This window comes from Oncorhynchus kisutch, linkage group LG2 (genome assembly GCF_002021735.2).
Source record: "Oncorhynchus kisutch isolate 150728-3 linkage group LG2, Okis_V2, whole genome shotgun sequence".
Classification (NCBI taxonomy): domain Eukaryota; kingdom Metazoa; phylum Chordata; class Actinopteri; order Salmoniformes; family Salmonidae; genus Oncorhynchus; species Oncorhynchus kisutch.
In genome coordinates this window covers 27,974,141-28,000,360 of record NC_034175.2, presented here as the reverse complement: position 1 = coordinate 28,000,360, position 26,220 = coordinate 27,974,141, and the positions used below count along the sequence as shown (strand labels likewise).

Here is a 26,220-nt window from a genome sequence, read left to right as displayed (position 1 = left end):
ATTCTAGGCATGTTTTCGTGAATAGTGCTCTGTGCTCTGTCGCGGCATGGGTGCATATGGCGCAAAGACCCCCTGCCAGTGTGTTTACCACCTCATCGAGCACAGAGACAAGTGCAGCAGATGTGGGAGTTCAGACGGGCGACAATGAAAGCAGTCTGCGAGTGCCATTGTGGGCTCCCTGGAACTAATTCCAGTCCCCGGTCGAATGAAAGCTCGATTGAATAAAGCGCAGAAAATGACACTGAAATGTAATATTTATTTCATAGGGCGCAACAGCATCTCATGAACACAGTATCCCATTGATGGCCATATAGAACTATTGGATTGCATAGACTGACAAACACTCACTCATTCATTCAATCAATCAATCCAGCATTTTTTTGCTGAACCGGCTGGTCACTCCCATGTACGCCTATGTAAACAGCTTTGTCGAAAGTGAAAAAATCTTTTTCAGACTTGTCTTCCCTCCTCCCTCTCTCAGCATCAAGCGCAGCCCGCACGGAGGGCTCTGGCTGCTGCGACTTTCTCTCAGCCTCTTTGGTGCAAATGTGATGAGGAGAAGGGGACTTCGTCCACTGATAAGAAGACGTCTTAAATGCAATAGCAGTTTCTTTCTGGAAATAAAAAACTGATTTGAGGATTTGTCATATCGATAAATCGAATGCAAGCAGGTATGGAGCTGCAGAGGCTTTTGTTTATTTTGAGTTAATTATTTTCATAATACGGTTTTTGGTTTATTTTCTTGATAATGGAGATATTGAAAATGTGCTAAATTATATATTGATGGGAATTTTCATTTTATTATATTCATTACTTGGCTAATATTGTTTTGGATAATAATTTGTATTTGTTAAAGCATTATTTTATTTTACTATCTAAGTAGTCATTGAGACAATAACATGGAACAGGTGAGAGTTAGCTTTTTACATGCAAATGTGGTAGGTTAATTCATTAACTCATTTTATTTTATTCTTGTTTCGTTTTTAGGCTACAGTCTTATATATATATTTTCACATAGACTTCTTAAAAATCAATTATTTTAGATATAGTAGCATAAAACAATTATTTATAATTCACACAATTTATTTAACATTGAGATTAGAAACCTATTTTGCCAGGTTATTATGAATTTCTATAGTAATAGCCAACTCATGGCTTTATTGATAACCAATAGTTGATCTCATTTTCCATTTCCAAGATAGGTTGCGTGATAGTCTAGTTATTGGCAAAAACATATCTGCATCATAATTACTGAAGTTAGGACCAAGAGGACACTTTAGTACCAAGAGGACACCCTTGCTTGCAGCGATTTTTATTGTATCGACATTTTTCCACAATGATTTTAGAGGATATTTTCCCATAAAAATCCGAATTATGAACAAAGAAATTAAGGAACGCGCGAGAGAGATTGCAATCTAGCACCATCTTTTGGTGGCCTTGTGCGTCATTATTTCGACCATGCGCTGGAGTGGAAAATGGTGTATGGTATGGCGTTTGAGAGATTATACTGTTATGGAAAATCTCTCAGTTAATTGCAGGCCTTCTTTAACATCAAATTATACCAGTCTCTGCTCTTTCCTCAAGAATTTCACTTTTCTGTTGAATTTGTGCTATTTCTTGGTCTGGGAGAAAGTGTCTTTTTGGCCAGAAACCTGGGTCAAATTCCTGACACCACATTTAAAATTCATTGAGTCATTCTTTATGTCATTTTTTATATTCTACCTTGTTTTATTTAAGGGTAAGGTTGGTTTGAAGATGTATGGTGTTGTGTACATGGCTATCCCATCCACAGTTGAGCGATTTGATTTGTAGACACAAACCGAGGCCAATAAATCAGAATCCTCAGGTGTCAAGACCTACCATTGACAGAACTGCATTAAGATGCCATAAAATGGCATAATACATGCTATTCTGGGATAGGTCATGTGTGACCTTTGCCCTTACAGTAGACATACCACTTGTCTGAAACGGACAGGGCATATGGTTTGCTACATGAGGTGGAAGAAGGAGAACTCCCCTGTGGGAGGTGTGGTTGGATAATGCCAAACTGACCTGGTCCCCTGTAGCCTATGGTTGGCGATGCAACAGCACACCCTTTGATGGGATTATTTCCTACCGTCCATCTCCTTCATCCGTCCACCGTGCAACGCCTGGCGGCTTTTCACTTTAAACACTGCCTAGCATCTGATTGAATGGGAATGCAAGGAAGACACCTGGCCACCGACGCTCGCCCCTCCCCCACAGGCTCAGCCTCCGTTTGGAAGGCCAGATGTTAGTCAGCATGCCAAAGGCTATTTAGGCTCTTCAAACAGGCTGGATGAATGTACTGTAATCACATCAGAGCTTTTTCTCCTCATTTGTCCTCCATCCCATCCCACCATTGTTCGAAATGGTTGTTGGATTTGCACGACAGCAGTACTGCTTAGGCCCCTTTATGAACTACACCGTAGCTCAAATGACTTCCCCCTGTTCTATTCTCTGTATAGAATTGTGGTTGAGCTACATCTACACAGCTGCTGACAAAGGGCTATTTCTCTGCTCGGTAGTGCAGTGATGGTCTGTTGAATGAATAGAATGCCCTGGATTTATATTTCCTCCACCGCTATCAGCCCCATTAGCACCCTCACACTTAGCGAGTTACTCCTCAGTTCGGCCACAGTCTAACTCTCCTCTTGTGTGATGTCATGTCGGCCTACGTCTTCAAACTGTGGGCGGAATGAAACAGAGAGCAGCATAGAGTCCGAGAGAAACCAGATATGGTCATTACTGACAGCTAAAGGCTAACCATGTGGCTAAGCTCCAAGCCACCATCTCAGTACAGTCAGAGCCCCAGGGATGGTCCTCTCCTCCTCCTCTCTTCCCCACTGGCCACAGCCTCCACTCAGCCTCAGGCTCCATAAATCTCCTCTCAACCACACAGCTCCTATGTCAACTCAATGAAATGCTATGATTTCTTGACACTGTCAGTTATATTTAACCGTTTCCATATGAAGATGCTGCTACACCTTCTTTTTGTTGATATGAGCATTTTGAAGATGGCTGTGTCCATGAAAACAACTGTGCTAGTAAACAAGGAGTGCTCTTGGGTCTTTTGTTAGCCACAGGCACAGCCCACTTTTTTTGACAGCTTCGCTTCTTCTCAGTGCTCTGAATTTGGCAACTTGTGAGACGTTCATTTTCTGGATTACATTGCCCTCCTGTGGATGTGGCACGCTGGTGCTGGATGTATTTTGGGGAAGAGAGGATTTGACCTCATTTATCTTTGTCTGAGTATGTTTATATTCGGAGTCAGACGTATAAAAAATACCCTCCAAATGAAATGCCATCCCATCCCGGCAGAAAAGTTTGACCAACAACAGATGGATGCCTCAAACTGTAAATTGGCAACAGTGGTTTCTGTGACAACCACATGAAAATGTGTTCCAGTAGAAAGTTTTTACTAACCCATCTCAGAGTTGGTTGGCTATACTGCTTGTGTGTATGTTGTGGAAGTAGAGCAGCATCACATTTAAAAAAAATCTTTCTGTCTATTCTGTTCAATAGACATATGAAGCCATTTAAAAAGAAAACACATGCATGTTGACAAAGCATTGACAGCACACTGTATTTGCACCTCAGCGTTCTCCACCATTCCTTATAGTGTCTTTCTCTCCTCTCCCCTCCAGAGCCAGGCCCATCTGCAAAATGGGCCCCGTACCCCTGTGTCTCCTGCTCTCAGTGACGTCACTGGTCGTGGTGGTGGCTGTGGAAGCACAGGAGGCCACAGGAGGAGATGATGAGTATACCTGGCCACAGTGGAAGCTGCCGCTGGTGAGGAACAGGAGGACGGTGGCCCTTAGCAGCCCCGGCTTCATGGCCAAACCTCAGGGAGAGCTGAACCGGACCTGTGGGATTGAGTGCCAGCGTCGCCTCCCCGACCCCTCCCTGGCTGACCTGGAGGAGTTCCTGTCCTATGAGACGGTGTACGAGAACGGAACGCGCACCCTGACCTCCGTGTCTGTGCAGGGCCTCAACGAGGTCAACGCTTGGCCTGCTGGGAACTCCTCCACTTCCTTCAAGTCGCGCCGCAGACGGGAGGTCTACGGCACAGACACCCGCTTCAGCATCGCTGACAAGCAATTCTCCACTAAGTACCCCTTCTCCACCTCCGTCAAGATCTCCACGGGCTGCTCTGGTGTCCTGTTATCCCCCAAACACGTCCTGACGGCCGCCCACTGCATCCACGACGGACAGGACTACGTGAGCGGCGCACAGAAGCTACGTGTGGGCGTCCTCAAGGAGAAATCCCGGCGTGGGAAAGGAGGGAAGGGGAAGAGAGGACGGGGGAAAGGCAAGAGGAGGAAAGGGGGAGAAGACAAGGAAGAAGAAGAGAAAGAAGAGAAAGATGGAGGGAAAGAGAGGAAAGGAGGGAAAGGGAAGGACAGAAAGAGCCGCAGTCGTCGCAGCGCAGAGGTAGAGAAGCCATCCTTCCGGTGGACCAGAGTGAAGCAGACCCAGGTCCCTAAAGGTTGGTTCAAAGGCGGGGCGTCGGAAGGTGTGGCGGCTGACTATGACTATGCCGTGCTGGAGCTGAAGAAGGCCCAGAAGGTCAAGCACATGGACCTGGGCGTCATCCCTTCGGTCAAGAAGCTGCCCGCCGGCAGGATCCACTTCTCAGGCTTCGACGATGACCGGCCCGACAACTTGGTGTACCGCTTCTGCTCGGTGTCGGAGGAGTCCAAAGACCTGCTGTATCAGTATTGCGACGCCAAGCCCGGCTCAAGCGGCTCCGGGGTCTACATCCGCCTCAAAGAGCCCGGCAAGAAGAAATGGAAGAGGAAGATCATCGGGGTGTTCTCAGGCCACCAGTGGGTGGATGTCAACGGCAATGGGGCGCAGCAAGATTACAATGTGGCGGTGAGGATAACGCCCCTCAAGTATGCCCAGATCTGTTACTGGGTCCATGGGGATTCCAGCGAATGCCGGGACACCTGAGGGACACACATGTCACAACACCCCTCCACTCTCCTCCCTCCATCATCACGAACGAAACAGGGGCCCGCCTGCCCGACTGCCTTCCTCTGTCTTCTTCTCTATTACCTCCTGTGCTTCCCACTGGCAACTGGCACAGATTGCCTCATCACAGCATTCATCGCACACAAGCGGCCATACAGACTCCCTGTTGTTGATTACAGGAACTCGTCAACAGATCAAAGAGAACTATGGCTGTTCTGCCTTGTCTAATTTATTAAATTATTAAAAAGCAAACATTCTAGAAATTTATGAATATCATGATTTTATATTGCCAGGTCCTACTAGGTCTGTGTTTATGATAACGGGAATATTTTGACAGATTCTTAGGTTTGACCAATTTTGATAGAATGTTGTATATTCAGCTGTTTCAGGGGAGTGATGCTTGTTATTTCATATATTCCAGGCAGCCTTAATTAACGCAGAGATGTCAACATTTTCAAATGTGTTCCCTTTTCTAGCAAAAGGAACAAGAAAGTTTGCATTGGCTTTGGTGAACGACCCAGAAGAAAGCAACATTTTTTTCTGAGAAATTAACATTTGAGTATATTAAGAGGTTATAACTGACTTTTTTCTAAATATTTTCTAAATCAACGTGCTGGTGTTTAAAATAATGTATATCTAGATCTTTTGAGTTTCCTGTAAATGTCCCTTTTTGTAAAACTACCTTTTCTTATAAGATTATGTTTCCATGATTAATTAGTGAAAGGTTCCAAAGGGATCCTGGAAAAAATATGATTGTTTTCAGTCCTACCGTTTCGTACTTTTTTTTTTACTCTAGCAGTGCATTAAAATGTGGTTTCATTGCCATACACATAAAAATGATGGTGCTTATCAAGAGACTTGGTGCTAATTTCATAAATATAAAATTGTGCACTTTGGGGAGACCTATTGGAATATATGTTTGGTAGCCTAGTACTGTAACGATGTATTTAATATGAGGCTACACAGGGGATTTGATGTAACAGAGCTTTCAGATTAAAAACGTTATTTCGATATTCAGTTTTCCATTAGATTCATGTCATTTGAAGGCTAGTGGTGACAACAAATGCCATAATGGTATGTGATGATAACAATCATCATTCTAAAGTGTTCATGCTGATGCATCTTGTTTATTATGTACCACAATGTATACGAGTTTGCCATTGATGACCAAACACAATAAAATGAATAACATTTCACCATGATTGAAAAAACAACAACTAAACCAAGATTACAACTTGTATGTGTGTTTACCATGAGGAGAAGTGATGTACTGTATGTATCCATGACACATCTATGCCTGTAGCCAGGGTCATGATCATTAGGCACTTCTTGGACTTGTCCAATAAGAAACAGTCATTTACATTTTAAAATTGTTTTCAATTGTGCGCCCTAATGAACACAACCCAGGTTACGCCTATTGATGTCATTCCTATGTCATGACATTTAGTGCACCGGATTAAAAATGCAATGCGTCCATGTTCTGATCTATCAATATAAGAAAAAGATGGGCTATCAGTAATGGTCCATTCTTTCCATCATTGAGTTTATTGCATCTAAAAGGGCTTACATGCACTGGGGAGGGGCATAGTAAATAATAATAATAAAATAATAATGTAACTCAATAATGAAAATGATGATGTTTTCCCATTTTTTGAAATCCATATTTTTTTCCCCACAACAATTGTCGAAACAGTCTCGCAATGACACAACACAGTATTTGTTATATCTGGGGGTTATACGGCACAGGACTGGTTTCACTGGTTCTAAACAGCTGCCTAGATATACATGGAATGCACACTGTTCAACAGTGTCCTCTTCTGACTGGGTATACACAGGCTCTCCGCTCCGCCCATGTTACCATGTACAATATTACTGATTCACTAACAAGGCAGGAGGAAACCGAACAGAAACATGTAACAACATCTAGGGTGGGGGGGGGGGGGGGGGGGACCAGGGCGATAAGGATGTTTCTGTTTCTTCTCAAATACAAAAATAACACTACATATCCAGTACCAACCATGGTCTAGTCATAGTAAAAATGATAACAATAAAGTACGAGCAATTATGAAAATCAAACAGCAGACCACTGACGAGGAGGACAGTGATAGGTCCATAGGGAGAGTGCCGGTGATACCAGGAAGTAGACTTACTGTACACAACTTGTTTTAGTGGTTTAAGAAAAGACTGTTCTCCTCTGCATTGAGATATGAGATACTGGCAAGATTTGGCTCCTGGTATGCATTGTTTGACCTTCCTCTTGAATAGGAATAACTCAAATATAAACACATTTTCTCTGAAAATAGGCGGTAAGATATGATCTGTTGATAAAAATATCCGAAAACGTTTTACAGCAGATTCACAAACAATGTCAACAGAGAGAGGAAGTACAAATAAAGCTGGACATGACGCCCCAAATCTAAAAAATAAATAAATAGAAAAATAAACGCTGACAAAAAAAAAACGTATAAATATACTGAACATCATTAAAAAAAATATTGGATGGTAATTTAGGATTCAGGAGCCCGTACATGTTGCTTATTTATATTAATCATATATTCATATCATATTTGTTTCTAAATACGTTCAAAAGATGAAAGGAAATAAGATAATGGTCACATGACTTCTTACAATTTGATATCAGATTCACATCAATATGCTCTTCCACAGACATACTGTACAGAGTAGAGACAAATCCTTAGAGATTTCCCAGTGTAATGTATATACACCACCGAAGAAGAACTTCTGTGAACGACACATTGCACATTTCATCCAAAATTGACGGGGCTGCTTTGCTTACCCCTCTTATCCAATCAGGGTGAGGCAGGGTGGAAGCCCCTCCCCCTCTAGAGTGATCAGAAGGCCAGTGCAGGGCTGAAGGTGGAGCTGAGGGCACCAAACAAACACGCATCCATCATTCAACTCAACACGCCAACACTACTGGAAAAAAATGATCTAAATACATACAGCACATACGCGTTCAGCTTCTGCTCGGGTTTCTGACTTGCTTTTATAGACATTTTTTTGTAGGTTTTGTGTGGTTTTGTTTAGACAAAGGGTTACATCTAGTTAAGCACACACTTGTTTTTTTCTCACTAAGGTTTCACTTTCACAGTTTGTGCTACAACATTACACAGGGGGCGGGGGTGGAGCGGAGGAAGGGGGTCTCCTATGGGTGAGTAGCCGAGGAGGGTCTCTGGTGTCCCGGGATGTACAGAATGCCAAAATAAGACAGGCAGCCAGAGGGCCCAACTCCAGAAAAACAAGAGCTGGAAGACAATAAGGAGAAAAACATACCCTAAGTTTGACCACTGACACAAGACTAGCATTAGCCTGGTCCCAGATCTCTTTGTGCTATATAACCAACTCCTATAGTCATTGGCATGACAACGATCATAAGTTGTCAAAACCACAGAAACAGATCTGACACCAGGCAAGACTAGCAACACACCAGGATGACAGTTTAATGTCCTGAACACACACCTGGGCTGTTGGGTTACATTAAATCCTTGAGGTTGAGGTCTGCCAGTGGGTCCTTGGGCTTTTTGCTCTGGGTGGCAGCAGGTCCTGGAGACAGCTGGAAAACAGAAAGAACAAATCGAGGACCACTTCAAATACATTGCCTTTAAAGTATCTTTATTTTGCACATACAAGACTCATTCCTTTCCAAATAGCAAGCCTGTGTTTACTTTGTAGAAAAATCTTATTGTGATGTTTTGCACTTTGACTTTGGTCATTGGGAGACTAAAAGCAATATATCTTGAAAAAGCATGAATGTTGACATGCATCATTTTATGAGACTGTATCAAAAGTGGACTAATGAAGAATATATGAGTATATTTCCCCTTTTAATAAGTTTATAATTGAAGGATTAACAGGTGATTCTGTATACTTATGTGCACATTCCTGTGTATGTGTTTGAGGGTTTGGATTTTTAAAATCTGAGAATGAATGTGAGTGTGTATCTGTGTGCGTGTGCGTGTGCGTGTGCATGTGTGTGTGTGTGTTACCGGTGCCCCTGGTGCTGCAGCTCCTGGCAGGGGTGGTCTCATGGGTTGACCCATCATTGGCTGGCCCATCATCATGGGAGGCATCATGGAAACTCCAGATCCAGCTGCCGAGGCCTGGAAAGAGATGGAAGGGGTTCATGGAATTGACCAATAACTACTTCCTGCCTTGAATAAGAGCACTGAGCTCATTTATAAGTATAGCTGTCCATGTTGGCTTCTGGGCATCCTGTCCAGTATCTCACCATGCCAAAGCCAGGCTGTGCTCCCATGGGCAGAGGCATGGCTCCAGGGGCACCTGGGGCTCCAGAGGCGGGGCCACCCTAGAAAAAGGAAGTGAAGACAAAAACGGTTCACAGCTCTACGTCATAGAACATCATTTCCATTCCTTAACAATCCTTTCCCATTCAAGTCCACAGCTTATTTCCAATATACATCAATTCTACTCTCTACAGGCTCTACAGAGGGTGGTGAAGACTGCCCAGTCCATCACTGGGGACTGACTCTCTTCACAGCTACACCCAAGAGACTTTCACTCATCCACCCTTACACACACACCTCACACACCCGCACACAAACATCTCACACGCACGCACGCGCACGCACAAACCCGTGCACCATTGCTGTTACTATCCATCTAAGCTGCTCAACCATGTCACTACTCACTCGAACACATTTCTTTCTTTCTTTTGTATAAATGTGTATTGTACTGTTGAGGGGAGCTTGCAAGTAAGCATTTCACTGTACTATTTACAACCTGTATCCTGTGCATATGACCAATCAACTTTGATTTGATTTCAAATTTAAATGTCCCAATAACGGTTCTTTGCTAATATTGGGAGGCTTGTGGAGGCTTTTACCATCATAGGCCCAGGAGCGCCCCAGCTGGGAGGGGCTACCTGGGGGGTCCAGTTAGATCCTCCTGTCAGCTTCTTGTCATTCCACTGATGGTCCCTATACGAGACACACAGGACACCAAAGTTGTCATCAGCTAGCTGGAAGGTTTGGGAGTACACACTAGATGCCGCATGCCTTTGATTGTTATTTAGGAAGCACACAAAGAAAAGGAGAACACACACATGCACACACACACACACACACACGCAAGCACGAACACAGAGAAATTCCGTCCGTACTTTTTCTGAATCCCCAGATCTGCAAGAGAGAAAAAAAGCAATTTCAGAAATCATTTTTAAACGGACAAAAAAAACAGTAATCACAACCATCAAGGCTGTCCAGGTGTGATCGATACATGCCTCCAACCAGGTTTGCTAGTGAGGAGTCCAAGTCTCCCCCGATGGATGGCCGTTTAATAGCTGTGGCACCTGCCATGCCACCCCCGACCGCGGGTGCCACCTTGGTATTCCCCCCACCACTGCCTGTGCTGCCCACACTACCCCCAGTGGACTGGGGTGTTATGGCTGGCATCAGTAGGTCCCCTAATCCACCAAAAACTTTGAGGGAAAGGGTAGAAATAAGGGGAATAAGATGTTGGAAACATACAGCATGGAATAAAATCTTTATTATCCCTAATCTTCACAAAGAGGGGGCAGATGTGAAATCATCACCATACAATTCCTCACCACAACAATAGCATTCAGTACAGTACTCTGGTGTGCAATGCATGCACCGAACAGGGCAGAAACAATACGCACCTAATCTCGGTTAACCCAGAATAAAAATCTTCCGTAATTTGGTACCTTTTCTGGTTATGTAGTCTGCCCACGAGAGATTAATATATAGCCACTGTAAGGCAATCACTACAACATTATCTGAACATTCAAGTCTATAACTGTGTTTAAATGTGCTTTTAGACCACCACAGTGCCAGCATCGCAGCTTCAAAGGGCACTATGTGGAATTGAAGGTAGAATCTGGCAAACGTTACAAATGGGAGTAATACATACATTACATTGTCTCATACGTGAGACAAACATATTGAAACATGCAAAAATTTAATATAAAATAAAAAAATGGGGAACGTGACAAAACAGCTCATACTGCAAAGCACTATGGGGAGAAAGGCTTGTGAACTCACCAATTACGCAGTAGCAGCAAGCAATGACCCAGCAGTGACAGAGAGAGAGAGGGGATGGCAGGAAGAGACCAGGGCAGAGTGGGCGAGAGGAGAGGATTGAAGGGGTGGACAAGGAAAGGATGTGAGGGGAGAAATGTGGAAAGGTAGTATGTGACAGAGGAGGGACGGAGGGAGAGGGAGAACAACGTATAGAGAAAGAAGGAGTTGAAATAGGATGGGGAGCACAGTAGTAAGTGTTCTGCATGTGCGCATGTGAGATGAGAGAGAGCGAGAGAGAAGCAGTGTTGAGGAGTTCAACCGTGAGCAGTGGTGACCGTTGATCCCTCAGCGTTACATAATAGGGACAGTGGCGGTGATTCTTGGCAGCGTCAGTCATGCATGCAGAACACACACACACACTTCCCTCAGGATACACACATGGAGCAGACAGTGTCCCCTACCTGATGCATCAAAGCCACCAGAGGGTGCTGCTGCGGCCGGCACTGTGTCTGCAGCTGCTGGGGTGGCGGGGATTAGTGGGGGCAGGGCGCCGAGGGTGTCGAAGCCACCCTCCAGCAAGTCATTCTGGGCTGAGACAGGAGCTAGGGTAGGGGCGAGGGCTGGAGCCAGAGTGGGGGCCAGAGGAGCAAGGGCCGCCGTGGGAGTCAGGCTAGGAGACATCAGTCCTGAAAGTGGGGAACCATGAGGGTATTATATACGATGATAATGATTTTAATTTCCATTAATTAGAATTTCCTTGATTTAAGTTACCTTGTGTCACGGTACTCAATATTAACATACTGTACGTGCAGTATGAATCACAAATGCAGATGGCTGTCTTAGAGCAGGGGCTCCCAACCCTTCTCCTGGAGAACTGCAGTCTGCAGGCTTTTACTACAACTCTAATCCAGCTCACTTTATTCTACTAATTAGCTGCTCACCGGGACATTGATTATGGTGTTACAGCTGGGTTAAAGCTAAAATGTGTGTGTGTGTGTGTGTGTGTGTGTGTGTGTGTGTGTGCGTACCACCCAACAGATCCTCTTCTGGTCCCCCAGTGGCAGCGGGCGTAGCGTCCAACAGAGTAGGACTACTGAATGTGTCTGTAGAGCGACAGTAGGGAAGAGTTAGTTAGCCATGAGCCAGGAAGGGAGGGGGAGGGGAGGCAGACAGGCAGTGAGACAGGTCTCACTGTACAGTAAACCAGGTTTGGCTAGGTTACTTTCTAATTTTTACTGTTACTAGTTACCTATCCAAAATCGTAATCAGTAATGTAACTTTTGGATTACCCAAACTCAATCATGTAATCTGATTGCATTCCGTTACTTTTAGATTACTTTCCCCTTAAGAGGCTTTAGAAGAAGACAAAAATGTATGTTACCAATTGAAAGACATCTATTGCAGAATAAATCAATGTTAAAGTTTACATAGCTGGCCATATATGGATGTTACATTTTACTTTATGGGTTGGTTACGTAGGCTTCTTCTGACCCATCGCTTTCTACTATAGATAGCAACACAATTAAATTATATCTTCACATTAAAAATCAAAGTCTATCAAAATTCCAGTCATTCCAATAAATGTTATACCCCTTGATCTTCAAGAATAGGACCTGGAAATATGGAAGTATAGATTAGCCAAATTGTTTTACCTGAGCATGACCCCAAAACTAAGGACGTATTAGCCAGCTCTACTCTGTTTTTTATGATGTTGTCGTCATGGAGGACTGATTGGGCTTTCATCAAGGCAAAGGGTGGCTACTTTGAAGAATCTCAAATATAAAATGCATTTATATTTGATAACACTTTTTTGGTTACTACATGATTCCATATGTGTTATTTCATAGTTTTTATGTCTTCACTATTATTCTACAATGTAGAAAATAGTAAAAAAAAATAAAGAACAACCCTTGAATGAGTAGGTGCGTCCAAACTTTGTAATAACCAAAAAAGTGTTAAACAAATCTAAATATATTTTATATTTGAGATTCTTCAAAGTAGCCACATTTTGCCTTGATGACAGCTTTGCACACTCTTGCACACAAAGCATGCCATTCCATTGCACAAGAGCGCATTTTTCACAGGCTGTCCACTGGTTTCAAAAACAATGATTGATAGGCAGCTTAAACTTCTTGAATTCAACCACTATTGGGTTCAAATACAGATTTAGATTTGTGAACAGCCATCCACAACAACCACAATCCATAAGGCGCAAATAGCTAAATGAGAGAGCAGCAGTGTGATTCACATCAATGCGCCATGTAGATATCAATAATAAGTGATATCCGTAAAGCCCTAGACTACAACACTACTGTCATCCTTACCTCCAAGCATTTATTCAAGTTGGATCATCTTTGGATGCTGACAGCAGTCGCACCATTGGAAGACATAGCTTGGACTGTAGCGTACAAAATACTATTTCTGCTCTTTTCTCGTGATCTATCAAACACATATGGTGTGTCATCATAGTGGTCTCTGACTTGTGGTCAAACTCGCTCAGGTGGAACAAACTTAAACTTGAGCCTTTTTTCAATGCTGATTTGAATGCCATTAACTGTAATGGATTACAGTTACCGTTTTTTGTAATCCCTTACTCCCCAACCCTGCAGCAAAACACGAGCACGTGCACGCATACACGCAAGCATACACGCACACCTCTAAGTACCATGCAATTGCAAGAGGGTAGAATTTCCGTCTCAACCTGTGTATGAACTCAAAACTCTCTGCACACCAAAACAACGCAACTCAAGAAGCCTTAACCTGAAAATCCAAAGGTGTTTCTTGGTGCGGGAGACAGTACTTTTAGGTTTCAGGGCGGGTGACGGTCACTGCTCAATGGCTGCTACTAAGACATACACAGCTAACTAGCAAGCAATGCTACATTGGCTACATAATCCAAATCCAGATGCAGAGGAAAACTTCTGGTATATACTGCTACACCAAACATATTACACTATCTCTCTCCTAGATCTAGACGTATCTAGGGTCTGTTACCCTGGCTACGAAGATACGTACACATGAACAGCTCCCCACTTACAAATATCCTTCACACGTAACAGCTATATTTAACAACCAAAAAAAGTATTTATTTTATTTTACCAGGTAAGTTGACTGAGAAGACATTCTCATTTACAGCAACAACCTGGGGAATAGTTACAGGGGAGAAGAGGAATGAGCTAATTGTAAACTGGGGATGATTAGATGACTGTGATGGTTTGAGGGCCAGATTGGGAATTTAGCCAGGACACCAGGGTTAACACACCTACTCTTACAATAAGTGCCATGGGATCTTTTAATGACCTCAGAGAGTCAGGACACCCGTTTAACGTCCCATCTGAAAGACAGCACCCAACACAGTGAGATGTCCCCAATCCCTGCCCTGGGGCATTAGGATATTTTTTAGACCAGAGGAAAGAGTGCCTCATACCGGCCCTCCAACACAACTTCCAGCAGCATCTGATCTCCCATCCAGGGACTGACCAGGAACAACCCTGCTTAGCTTCAGAAGCAAGCCAGCAGTGGTATGCAGGGTGGTACGCTGCTGGCTAATGGAGAAATGTCCATTTCAAAAATCACTGCAAACAAAGTGAACAAGACGAAAAAAAAGATGAACAGAGTATGGAAAAGGTCATATGTTACTCAGCATGAGTCAAATCCATGAAGGTGTAGAGGAAGTGGTGGATTTCGTGGTACAGTACACACCTAGCAGGTCAATGACAGGTGCAGGTGCAGAGGGCTCAGGGTCGGGAGGAGAGACAGTTGCAGGGGCAGGGGCTGGAGCTGGAGCTGGATCCGGGGCTTGAGCTGGAGTTGGAGCCACTGCTGGTGCTGGAGCCATAGCAGAGAATGCATCTACAGAGTGAGAGAGGAGAGCATTTTACCACACTTTGAAAAAAACAGCGTTATATACAGTACAAGTCAAAGGTTTGGACACACCGACTCAGGGTTTTCTAGAATAATAGTGAAGACATCAAAACTACGAAATAACACATATGGAATCATGACGGACTGTCATTTCTCTTTGTTTATTTGAGCTGTTCTTGCCATAATATGGACTTGGACTTTTGATTTGAGATTTTGTTGTCATGGAGGACTGATTGGGCCCATTGATTCGAGTTGAAAAATAAATGCTGCGCTCATGGAATGGCATGCTTTGCCAAGAGTGTGCAAAGCTATCATCAAGGAAAAGGGTGTACTTTTGAAGAATCTCAAATATAAAATATATTTAGATTTGTTTAACACTTTTTTGGTTATTACATGATTCCATATGTGTTATTTCATAGTTCTGATGTCTTCACTATTATTCTACAACGTAGAAAATAGTAAAAATACAGAAAAAAACTTGAATGAGTCCAAACTTTTGACTGGTACTATATATACACTACCTTTCAAAAGTTTGGGGTCACTTAGAAATGTCCTAGTTTTTGAAAGAAGAGCATATTTTTTGTCTATTAAAATAACATCAAATTCATCAGAAATACACTGTAGACATTGTTAACGTTGTAAATGACTAGTGTAGCTGGAAACAGCTGATTTTTTATGGAATATCTACATAGGAGAACAGAGGCCCATTATCAGCAACCATCACTCCTGTGTTCCAATTGCACGTTGTGATAGCTAATCCAAGTTTATCATTTTAAAAGGCTAATTGATCATTAGAAAAACCTTTTGCAATTGTGTTACCACACCTGAAAACTGTTGTTCTGATTAAAGAAGCAATACAACTGGCCTTCTTTAGACTAGTTGAGTATCTGGAGCATCAGCATTTGTGGGTTCGATTACAGGCTCAAAATGGCCAGAAACAAATAACTGAAACTGAAACTCATCGGTCTATTCTTGTTCTGAGAAATGAAGGCTATTCCATGCGAGAAATTGCCAAGAAACTGAAGATCTCGTACAACGTTGTGTACTACTCCCTTCACAGAACATACAGGTTGCAGTGATTTTGTATACATCTGGCCCTTCTTTGGACACTGTGTTAACTACCCTCCAGACCTCCAGACGAGCTTCAACGCCATACAACTCTCCTTCCTTGGCCTCCAACTGCTCTTAAATGCAAGTAAAACTAAATGCATGCTCTTCAACTGATCGCTACCTACACCTGCCCGCCCGTCCAGCATCACTACTCTGGACGGTTCTGACCTAGAATATGTGGACAACTACAAATAACTAGGTGTCTGGTTAGACTGTAAACTCTCCTTCCAGACTCACATGAAGCATCTCCAATCCAAAATTAAATCTAGAATCGGCTTCCTATTTCGCAAAAAAGCATCCTTCACTCATGCTGCAAAACATACCCTCGTAAAACTGACTATCTTACCGATCCTTGACTTCGGCGATGTCATTTACAAAATATCCTCCAACACTCTACTCAGCAAATTGGATGCGGTCTATCACAGTGCCATCCGTTTTGTCACCAAAGCCCCATATACTACCCACCACTGCGACCTGTATGCTCTCATTGGCTGGCCCTCGCTTCATATTCGTTGCCAAACCCACTGGCTCCAGGTCATCTATAAGTCTTGTTAGGTAAAGCCCCGCCTTATCTCAGCTTACTGGTCACCATAGCAGCACCCACCTGTAGCAAGCGCTCCAGCAGGTATATCTCACTGGTTACCCCCAAAGCCAATTCCTCCTTTGGCCACCTTTCCTTCCAGTTCTCTGCTGCCAATGACTGGAATGAACTACAAAAATCACTGAAGCTGGAGACTCATATCTCCCTCACTAACTTTAAGCACCAGCTGTCAGAGCAGCTCACAAATAACTGCACCTGTACATAGCCCATCTGTAAATAGCCCATCCAACAACCTCATCCCCCATACTGTTATATATTTTATGTATTTTGCTCCTTTGCACCCCAATATCTCTACTTGCACACTCATCTTCTGCACATCTATCACTCCAGTGTTTAATTGCTATATTGTAATTATTTTGCCACTATGGCCTATTTATTGCCTTACCTCCCTCATCCTACCTCATTTGCACACACTGTATATAGACATTTCTATTGTATTATTGACTGCATTATTATTGCATTATGCTGTTTATTTATTCCATGCGTAACTCTGTTGTTGTTTTTGTCGCACTGCTTTGCTTTATCTTGGCCAGGACGCAGTTGAAAATGAGAACTTGTTCTCAACTAGCCTACCGGGTTAAATAAAGGTGAAATTAAAATTGGAAGAAAAAAAAACTGTGAAGAGGCGACTCCGGGACGCAGTTGCCTTCTAGGCAGAGTTGCAAAGAAAAAGCCATATCTCAGATTGGCCAATAAAAATAAAAGATTAAGATGGGCAGAAGAACACAAACACTGGCCAGGGCAACTAGAAGGCCAGCATCCCGGAGTCGCCTCTTCACTGTTGACATTGAGAATGGTTTAGATATTCCATTAAAAATCAGCCGTTAACAATGTCTACACTGTCTTTCTGATCAATTTGATGTTATTTTAATGGACAAAAAAAAGTTTCTTTCAAAAACAAGGACATTTATAAGTGACCCCAAACTTTTGAATCATTGAAAAATGATTATGTTTCTTCTGATCACAAAAAAAAATTCCGGTCACTTCCTGAAGAGATACATTGATTGACAGGCTGACAGGGAAGTGCACTACCAACCTTGTAGTATTGCATGCTGTAGTCATGCAGGCAGAGTTGGAGATACAGGAAGTTTTCCCATAGGTGATCATGGAGTGAGGTCAGCTTAGAGTGGGCAGATAGTGTAACTCACCAGTCACACCAGACAAGAGGTCTTCATCAGCATTGGCCTCGGGAGGCAAAGGAGAGGGCCCGCGAGAGATAGTAGGGAGATCTTCCAGGGAAACACCCGAGGAAGAAGGTTGAGGAAGTAGGAAGAGTGAAGTAGAAGAGCACAGAGGAGCATTAGCATAACAGAGAGAGTGAAAGCTGTGGTAGGAGTTACTGTTATTTAGCCAGTGGGTCCAGGGTTGGAATCAATTCGAAGTCAGCCAATACAGGAAGTAAAATGAAATTCCGAATGAATAATTTCAAATAAATTAAACTGAAAAGAAGAAGCAATTTGTTTCAAACAATTCCCCAATTTTTAATGTTCAATTCAAATCACTTCCTGAATTGACTGACTTCAATTCAAATTGGCCCAACCCTGGATTGGGTGCATGCACAAGTCGCATACCACTATGGGGACAAACCAAGACGTGTGGTGAAACAGATGTTTGAGGAGGAAGGACAGAAGAGATGAAGAAGAAGTTCCAAAAAAAGAAAGCAATCCACGTCCTGTACCTGCCCCAAATAGATCTACGCTAGGAGTAACAGCAGCATCAGCTTTTTCTGCGGTAGGGCTTTTCTCAAACATAGAATCTATAAACAAAGACACACAGTAACATTCAGTTTACAATCTATACAGCATGAGTTCAGAGGGGAAACTGAGAAAAGCAACAACAAAAAGCACAAATCAAAAAAATCTAAAGATGTAACACTTTATAATAACTTTCATGAATAAGCATTGCGTTACTTTATAATAGCTTATTCTTGAAAGTATACAAAGTGTTACCGATTCATCTTTCAGTTGCAAACTGATTATTGAAAACAAAGGAAAAGATGAACTAAAATCAGGTGAAAGATAAAATGAAGATATGCTCAAATGAAGGGTGTTGATATCTACAACCTTGGTATGAGGTTGGAGGTGAAGAAAGCAAAGGTTGTCATGCAGGCACACTGCAGCTAGAGTGACTATAACAACTAGGTCAATTTCAGTAAGGCACACCGTATCAAACACTTTTGCAACAGAAAATGAAAATGTGCGTTCTTATTGAACACGTTCAGGTAATAACTCAAATAAATTTCTCCCTACTAAACACAACTCTGCTCACTTCCCTCTAGCTTTGACTGACTATAATGGTTCATGATTGAGGTTGAAATCACAACACGTTGAGCCAACGCATTTAATCAATATTTAGTCGCGATCATTATAAAATGATTACAAGGCATAGTCATGTATGCTCATGACATCTTACAATACATGATAACGGCATCATAATGCATTCTTTGCCGGTTTGAAGGGAAAGTGTTACTGTTAGTTTCAATAGGTAGTATACCATTAGAAGGCATCCAGTTTTGAGATCTGTGTATTTACTCCTTGTCTACACAGGAAGGATGCAGAGAAGAATCCTAATTTGATAGATCCACATACTGTGCCCATCATCATACCCTTTTCATTTCTCATTTGCTGAGGCGGTCAAAATGTGTGATTCACTCAATGCTTGTGACTTAAATCAAACGAATAATAACAGAAGAAAACATCATTATAAAAACAAATCTAAAATGTAGGGAAGTTGCTGTATCATCGCCATTATCATCACCATCATCATCATTGACATAGCGCAGAGCAATGCAGTGTGCGAAGTAGAATGTGCACTTTACCACCAAAGAGGTCGAGAGTGGGGACGGCAGGGGCGGGGGCAGCTGCAGACTCAGTGGTGGTGGTAGTGGAGGGAACTGGAGTGGCAGCAGGGGGCTCGATGGGGGCGACGATGATAGGCACTGCACTAGAGGTGGGGCTGGCTGCTTCTGGGGCAGCCAGCGTGTTATCGAACTTCATAGCAAAGAGGTCCATCTCTGGAGCCATGTTCACACTCCCCTCCGATGGAGCGAAGGGGTCTTCAGGAGGAGGGAAGAAGGGGGAGGGCGGAGGATGGGGGTTAGGGGGTTTAAGGGATATGACCAAAGAGGGGAGGAGGGGAAGAGAGTAGGGGGAGTTGAGAGTTTGTTAAAACAACAAACGCTGTAAAATACATATTATTGTATGTCTAGAGCAGCTTCCATAATGAGGTTTCGGGGGAAGTAAAGAAAAGAAACCATTAACCCTGTACTACAGCCACAGGTTAGAATACTCACTGTCTCACACTCAGACTCAGGGAATGGGCTGCAGCTGGTTTGGTAAATACTGTAGTTACATAGACAGGCCACAGAGGGCGAAGTCCAATGGTTACATTAGAACTAGCACACACACACACACACACACACACACACACACACACACACACACACACACACACACACACACACACACACACACACACACACACACACACACACACACACACACACACACACACGGAAGCAGAATCATGCCAAAACAAATACAAATAATGACATTTTGGCATGAATCTGCTTTCACACTAATAAGCTCTGTCTACATAGGATCCAAATACATGATAAAGACGCATATATGCATAATTCAACGTAAAACTGTCCTACTATTCTAAGCCATAAGACCAAAGCCCTACACACACACACAGTAATGGAGCCATGTGAATTACACACACTGTACTTTTGGGCTTCTACAGAAGTTGATTAATACTTACACATTCAGGCCAAAGAGAGAAACAAAAACAGGGTAAATAAAGCTGGTCAGTTAGTATGAAGTGGTATCAACTACATGAAATATAAACAATTCTAGGATTTGGGCGAGAATTCTACAACTGTGTTTTACTCGAGTATTCATCACCAGGTGAATATTACGAGGTGAGAGAAGAAGGGGGGCTGTTCTGAAGCAGGGCTGAGTGACGGAGGAAGGCCGAGGCTTGGGCCCCCGATAGTGGGGTTAGGGTCGGGACGGTAGGCCCCAATGCAATGTGTCAGATGATTTACTACTGTTCCATATGGTAGCAGAAGCAGCATTGAGCTACCCAAGTTTCAGGATCTCACGCATACACTCTTGCACAGACAACACACACACGTGTTGGAAGAGTGCACACGCACGTACAAGCATATGCTCCCTTACACACATGCACGTGCGCACACACACACGCACACACACACTGAGCAGTGTTATCACCCACCAGATCCGGCACATGCATCAGCAGCAGGCGCCCTGCTGGGCGGGGCGTCACCCGGGGAGGGTGCAAACGCATCTGGAGTACCGGACATGAGAGGAGGGGACCGTGGACACAAACCACAACGCAACACCCAGAAACAAGGGGGAGGCAGGAGAAAGAGAGATGAGGTGAATAAAGAGCAGAAGAATAGAGAGAATGAGAAACACAGAAAGATGAGAGATCAGCATTAGGAGAAAACAGAGAATACGAGATGTTGCTGAAATTGCTGATCTTATTAGTATCATATGGATGGGGCCTGTACTTTCCAGGCTGCATAAAGCTGCATTCAGTGTGCACAATGTTTGTACACGCTGGGAAAGTGAAGATAGCATTATGTTATCATAAGCTTGTACTGTGTGACAGGAAATGCCAAGCTCAGCGATGGGCAATGCAAACTCTCTCTTTGACAGAGGCTTTTTTCCAAGGAAAAGTGGGCCACATTTTGCTATACAATTTGTATAGGGGATTTAATTCTGTATATCTACTATTAGAAATGAGAGTGAAAAGAGGAGATATGCCGAGTACGGACTACAGTTTCTACTGTTCTCCATACAGTGCAGAGCAAAAACTTCCTCACCTGCTTGCTGTCTTGGATAAATAATTGACTGACTGATGTAGTGCCCAAATAATGATTAATCTGTCAAGCTAATCAATGTTTAGCGAGATGGAACTTTTGGAAACGAGTGTCCTAACAAGATGTCAGTAGCTATTGTGTAGTCAAGTCTGCCATGATGATCCCTCCCATGAGGCTGACCCCCACTGACCTCCAAACAGATCCATGTCAGAGGCGGTGGTGGCGGGCACTGGCAGCACCACCACGGGGGCCACAGAGGGCGCGGCGGGGCCATCCGTATGGGCCACTGTGGCCGTGGCAGCCGGAGCGGCCGCAGCATCGGCGGGAACAGCGGCTGGCTCAGAGGTGCTAGTTGGATCAGCGGGGGTATCTAAGCCTACACCCCACCCATCCATACATCCCCATCCAAGCCCATCCCCAATCACAACAGGATAGAGGAATAGGGGGGAATATAACAGGGAGAGAGAAGTAGAGGGATTGGGTTGAGAAAAAGAAGATACATGTAAGATATGTCAAAGAAAACAGTGGTAATAGAGAAGTGGAGAGGAGTATGTTACACCTTGAGAGACATTGTTAGAGATCACAGAGCAAGACTAAGAAGAAGGCCGATCCTCTCAGATCCTAGGTCTACAGCTGGAGTCATGCACTGAAAGCCCAGTGAACCACAGGTACAATGGTCATCTTCCAGACCGACTACATTGCAGTAGATCATTGCATCAACTTGACTGCGCAGTCGGTAGCAGATTGCTGTATCATATGATGTGGCTAGCTGATGATGTGGTTAGCTGATATGTTAAACCCCTATCCAGGTGTTTACTGCAGTCAGCCTGGAACGTGGCCTAAGCCTCCAGATAGGTGTTGATCATAACTTCAGGTGTAAATCCTAGCAGTTGTCATGCTCTGCTGTGGATGGGAGCTGTAAAGAACAGAATGTTCCTCGGTACTCACCGCCACCAAGCAGGTCTGTACAAGACAATGAAAGAGAGAGAGAGAGAGAGAGCGAGACAGAGAGAGAGAAAGAGGAAGAGCGATAGAGAGAGAGAGAGAAAGAGAAGACGTGAGTGAGGGATTAAATACAGAGAATATAAACATGGAAATGCCTATCAGGGTCAATAACTCACTACCATACCACGTAACTACTGTACTTCTGATTTTCAAACTGCCATCTGAAAACAACAAAACACTCCAAGGAAAAATACCATTTTCTATGAGTAAGAGGTCCTTAAAGCAATTTCAATCTGCAGAGGGGCCAGGTTTGAATATATGCCAATATCAGCCCTTCCCTTGAGTAAGGGTGGAGAGGAGGATGTAGGTAGAAAGCATGAAAGAGAGCAGGGTGGAATTCATTAGGCACCAAACGGAAGAAAACTAACTGAAACAGGGAGGGAAGTCCTCGGCCTGTAATGAGAAACGCTCATGTAAAAAAAATCTATATAGTGTGGCATAAAGAATTGCAACCCAGATATGAAATGTATTAAAGGCCTTACCTCCCCATGACGAGACAGAGGCTGCTGCTCCACCTGCTGATGGGGAGTCTGACAATGGGTCCAAGTCTAGCAAAGCACTGCAGATAGAGTGAGGGAAAGAGAGGGGGGAGGTAGAGAGAGAGTAACAGAGAGAGAGAGAGAGAAAGAGACAAGAGACAAAATGAAGAAGGGGGAGAGGAGAAGGAGAGACAGGAATAGAGAACGACAAAAGGGTTAAATGAGATACATTGTTGATACGTTAAATGCTAATTGGAGATTGGAGACTGTAGATTGTACAACATAGCTGGTTAAAGCTAGTGTGGCCCCTGAAGTGGCACTTGAAGTGGCCAACCTAAGAGCCCATAGCAGATGGGCGCCTACTTGTTGGAGCTCTTGAAGGTGGGTGCCGCCGTGGGTCTGGCAGGTGGTCCAGGGCGGGCAGGAGCAACTGGAGCAGCAGCAGCTGCAGGGGCCGCTGGAGCCTTTGTAGGCGTGGCGGCTGCGGCCGGGGAGCCATTTTCTTCACACTCCTGCCAGACAGAGGGTTAGCCTCGTTAGCCAGTTGCATTGGCGACGCACCACAGTTACAGAAGCAGACATGTTTTACTCATAAATGAATACACTCATAAACAAATAAATGATCCTCAAATTGTCGGCAGTTGTCAAAAAGTTTGGCTGAGGTGTAAAATAAGGGGTAGCCGACTCACCTTGGTCGGTGACCTGCAACAATGAAACAATAAGAACGAGTTAAAACCACCATAGCATCACCAGATGATATGCACGGTGAAGCACAATGGCTGTTACTGAGCTGTGTCAGATTGACAGCTAAAGAAGCCCTGTTGTTTTGGTGGCAGAGAGCAGGCATTTCCAGGCAACTCCATTGTGAAAACATACAGTCTTAGGAAAGAAAGTGCTATTTAGAACCAATAAGGGTTATACGGCTGTCCCCACAGGAGAACCCTTTGAAGAACCCTTTTTGCTTCCAGGTAGAACCCTTTTGGAACCCTTATCACAGACGGTTCTATATGGAACCCAAAAGAGTTCTACCTGGAAGCAAAAAAGGGTTATCCTACGGGGACAACCGAATAACTCTTATGGAAGCCTTTTTTCTAGGAGTGTACTGCATCCGTAGTTTAGATTTGCAACACCGAATAAAACCATATTAAACCACTTCCTTGAACAAAGCTTTTCATTCTTACTTTCCACACATAACAAAACCCATGTTTAGCAATGACATGCATCAAAAGCTTTGAGGAGGTGGGTTGATCCCAATAACATGACAATGAAGTTAACATGAACATTGAAGAGCTAGGCCACCAGATTCACGTCACATTATTAATAAAACGACGCAAAGTGAGTCAGCTGTCAAAGTTCATATTAATATTGAGAGAGAGTCAAAACTCAGGAGAGACACTGAACAACCACAAATATGCCAAGTTCACATAAACTCTATAGAATCCCATTTGAACTTCACAACGCTGCAAGACATGACTTTAAACTGGAGGTTGAAATGTAAATTCCATAGAATCCGCATGTGAACGTCACGAAACAACTGGGGACTTTTTTTTTTTTTACAGTTTCATTCATTTCAATACAAGACAACAGCAAGTAATGACCCGGCCCTCCCCGTCAAGTCATTCTGTAGTAGATCCAACACAATACTCACACATCGTCTCTGTGAACATCCTCTCTGTAACACACATTGACAATCACTGGTATTTGCTAAAATCTGCTAACTTTCTTTCCATACTTCTAGCAGCAAGGTCATCGTATTAAATTTCATCCGATCTGATGATGCTCCCCACAAATACTACCCTGGATCATTGCCCTACTAAGGTCCTGTCGAGAACACACGACTGACAGTCTGGTGATGACAGATTCAGTCCGAACACTGCCCCTAAAAATCACACAATCTAGAGGGCATACACTGGAAGTCTTCATGATGTTAATTGAGAGAGGCTGGGCCTAATTAAAGCCTATGGGACATCAGGGTCAAGCACAGGTCTAATTTAGGTTCACTGGATGGTCACATACTATTTTCACACCCTGATGGAGGCTTTTTAGCCGAAGTGTTGGTGAAATAAATCCACAGCAAAAAGAGTCTGAATGTTTCCATTTCAGTCATTTAACAGATGCACTCATCTAGAGCGACTTACGTGAGCAATTCTGGTTAAGTGCCTTGCTCAAGGGCACATTGACAGATTTCTCACCTAGTCTGCTGAGGGATTCGAACCAGAGACCTTTCGGTTACTGGCCCAATGCTCTTAACCGCTCTTAACAGTTAGGCTACCTGCCACCCCCAGTAGGACTTTCTGTTTCGCCTTTAGGGTGTGTGTTCTTTATTTATTTACTCCACAGACTTTAAGGATGTGCATGCATGCATATGAACCATAGTAAGATTGCTGAATTCTCAAACATGAAGTAAATAGTAAGTAAAGTAGTCCCACTCCCAAGTAGCACCCTGGTTACAAAGACGCCCATGGGGTAAGGATTCAAGTGTGGTTGGTGGAGAGTGTGGTTGGTACTTACGGCTTCTTCCCCTCCAGAGTGTTCAGGTGAGTCTCCAGGGACTGCAGGAGACTCTCAGGGGCCTGGAGAACAAGAAGAGATGGGCAACAGTTTACTACAGGGGCCACAGGGCTATAGTATATCGTACAGTACATGGATCAGACACATAGGTTATGAGCAGGGGTCTCCAACTTTGAACCTAGAGAGCTACTGGCGGTGCAGGCTTTTATTTCAGCCCAGCAGGCTTAGATGGGAAAATACTATAATTAGTAGATTATTTTTACTATTAGTGTGATGGTACTGGGCTGGAACAAAAGCCAGTAACTTTCCAGGACCCTGGGTTAGGGAAATGTTCAACGCTAAAACATGAAGACTCAAGGGAAAATTGATGTCAGGGAACACAGAGTAACAGGGGAGCTCTTGACAGGTGATTACACTTGATTTGATTAAAGGGTCTGGAGGGAAACACATAGAGGGATGAGAAGAAGAGACAGAGGAGGTCTGACACAAAGAATGGTCACACTGGGGCTAACAGGGAATATAGATAATGGTCACATTGGGTCTAACAGGGAATATAGAGAATGGTCACATTGGGTCTAACAGGGAATATAGAGAATGCTCACATTGGGTCTAACAGGGAATATAGAGAATGGTCACATTGGGTCTAACAGGGAATATAGAGAATGGTCACATTGGGTCTAACAGGGAATATAGATAATGGGCACATTGGGTCTAACAGGGAATATAGATAATGGTCACATTGGGTCTAACAGGGAATATAGAGAATGGTCACATTGGGGCTAACAG

General features: G+C 43.6%; 2 protein-coding genes across 8 annotated transcripts in view; one reads left to right on the top strand and one right to left on the bottom strand.

Moving 5' to 3' along the window:
- The first annotated feature begins 447 nt into the window (after positions 1-447).
- prss35 (serine protease 35) lies at positions 448-6,537 on the top strand. Its single transcript, XM_020452534.2, has 2 exons — positions 448-671; positions 3,666-6,537. Exon 2 carries the CDS (start codon positions 3,685-3,687, stop codon positions 4,972-4,974), a length of 1,290 nt encoding a protein of 429 aa, XP_020308123.1. The 5' UTR covers positions 448-671; positions 3,666-3,684; the 3' UTR covers positions 4,975-6,537.
- The window catches only part of snap91a (synaptosome associated protein 91a), a 51,910-nt gene continuing 31,792 nt past the window's right edge, over positions 6,103-26,220 (bottom strand). For 2 of the 7 annotated variants that reach the window (XM_031792419.1, XM_031792413.1), the window contains exons 10-30: positions 25,435-25,496; positions 24,572-24,595; positions 23,613-23,625; positions 23,287-23,435; positions 22,927-23,003; positions 22,388-22,402; positions 21,630-21,815; positions 20,830-20,901; positions 19,409-19,645; positions 18,269-18,346; positions 17,739-17,819; positions 14,718-14,867; positions 12,044-12,118; positions 11,477-11,701; positions 10,256-10,453; positions 10,136-10,154; positions 9,860-9,953; positions 9,245-9,322; positions 9,003-9,116; positions 8,476-8,569; positions 7,097-8,261 (exon numbers count right to left, since the gene is read on the bottom strand). In XM_031792419.1, coding sequence (XP_031648279.1) covers positions 8,489-8,569; positions 9,003-9,116; positions 9,245-9,322; positions 9,860-9,953; positions 10,136-10,154; positions 10,256-10,453; positions 11,477-11,701; positions 12,044-12,118; positions 14,718-14,867; positions 17,739-17,819; positions 18,269-18,346; positions 19,409-19,645; positions 20,830-20,901; positions 21,630-21,815; positions 22,388-22,402; positions 22,927-23,003; positions 23,287-23,435; positions 23,613-23,625; positions 24,572-24,595; positions 25,435-25,496 — 2,028 coding nt within the window. In that variant the 3' untranslated portion in view covers positions 7,097-8,261; positions 8,476-8,488. Of the gene's footprint in view, positions 8,262-8,475; positions 8,570-9,002; positions 9,117-9,244; positions 9,323-9,859; positions 9,954-10,135; positions 10,155-10,255; positions 10,454-11,476; positions 11,702-12,043; positions 12,119-14,273; positions 14,591-14,717; positions 14,868-17,738; positions 17,820-18,268; positions 18,347-19,408; positions 19,646-20,829; positions 20,902-21,629; positions 21,816-22,387; positions 22,403-22,926; positions 23,004-23,286; positions 23,436-23,612; positions 23,626-24,571; positions 24,596-25,434; positions 25,497-26,220 lie in introns of those variants that run through there. The other 5 variants (XM_031792405.1, XM_031792437.1, XM_031792429.1 and 2 more) reach the window with 5 other exon arrangements.

Bases quoted from the DNA above. Each gene is read 5' to 3' on its own strand.
- prss35 (XM_020452534.2), top strand. From the start codon at position 3,685: ATGGGCCCCGTACCCCTGTGTCTCCTGCTCTCAGTGACGTCACTGGTC.